This window comes from Saccostrea cucullata, unplaced genomic scaffold (assembly GCF_032062105.1).
Source record: "Saccostrea cucullata isolate Sc308-1 unplaced genomic scaffold, CSIRO_AGI_Scuc_v1 ctg14603, whole genome shotgun sequence".
Taxonomy (NCBI): Eukaryota; Metazoa; Mollusca; class Bivalvia; order Ostreida; family Ostreidae; genus Saccostrea; species Saccostrea cuccullata.
This window is the reverse complement of record NW_026918340.1, coordinates 3,922-4,992: the sequence shown is the minus strand read 5'-3', so window position 1 is coordinate 4,992 and position 1,071 is coordinate 3,922. Positions and strand designations below refer to the sequence as shown.

The following is a 1,071-nucleotide window of genomic DNA, read 5'->3' as shown; positions in this document are numbered from 1 at the left end:
GGAGAGGCCAATTACCGCCCCTGAAAAGCACTCCCTTATATTTGTAAATGACAAATGAACTTTTATAATCTAAAAACAATGTACATGTGGAGCGGCCAATTACCGCCCCCGAAAAACACTCCCTTATATTTGTAAATGACAAAGTTTTATAGTATAAAAACCATGGACATGTGGAGCGGCCAATCACCAAAACACATCAACAGTACAACAAACATTAACAATAAATACACTTTACACAGCATACATGTATAAACTGTGAACACATTACTCTTCTTTGCTTGAGAAAAATCTTGTGATTGCCTTAGCTGTTCTTGCTTTGAAACCATGTTCTTTCAACACAAAATTCAGTCCAGTTTCACCTCCCCTGTTAAAAGCCAACTGCAAATGTCTTTGACAAAGTCCGCATTGCGCTAATCGCCTCGCTGTTGGCTTCGTTATGCTTGAAGCTCTAATCAGAGGAGTAAGAGATTCTGTTAATACTGACACATTAAACGGGAAGATGTCCTTTTCTGAAAAATCAAGCTTCCCAAGAAGTTTGTAAAGGCTCTTTACATCAGCACTTGCATCATGTGCATCATAATCTTCACCAAGTATCTTAGATACAAGATTCTGCTGTTTGTAATTACCAATAACATTTTTGTCAAACTGTCTTCTAGATAATTTAAGGGTATCAATACAACCTGCGATTTGCTTTAAAAATTCTGGTAGCAGGTGGGTTTCCTGTAATTTCTTCAGCAAAACAGGAACATCATATGCTGCAATGTTGTGCCCAAAGAGGATTGGCTTTTGTTTCTTATAGAGGTAATCAACGAAGTCCAGCATTGCAGTATAAAGATCTTCACTCTTTACTGGTGTCCCATGATGGTACATCTGATTCGTGTGAAAATCGAAAGACAATCCTGTAAGGGAGGAAGCTGTTGGAGAAATGTTATGGCTTGGTATTATATAACTGTTGAATAGTTCTTCACCATCAAAAGCAGCCAACTGTCTATTTGTAAATAATAACGACCGTCACAGTGAAAAAAATTGTGTCAATATTTTTTTACATTTTTTCTAATTAAATACATTTAT

At 36.6% G+C, this 1,071-nt stretch overlaps 1 protein-coding gene across 1 annotated transcript; it reads right to left on the bottom strand.

Annotated features, from left to right (window-relative positions):
• Positions 1 to 264: 264 nt before the first annotated feature.
• On the bottom strand, positions 265 to 870 carry LOC134263500 (protein PML-like). Its single transcript, XM_062745855.1, has one exon. The coding sequence runs from the start codon at positions 868 to 870 to the stop codon at positions 265 to 267; it is 606 nt and encodes a 201-aa protein (XP_062601839.1).
• Positions 871 to 1,071: the final 201 nt, after the last annotated feature.

Excerpts from the sequence above, each read along its gene's own strand:
- LOC134263500 (XM_062745855.1), bottom strand. The coding sequence starts at position 870 with ATGTACCATCATGGGACACCAGTAAAGAGTGAAGATCTTTATACTGCA.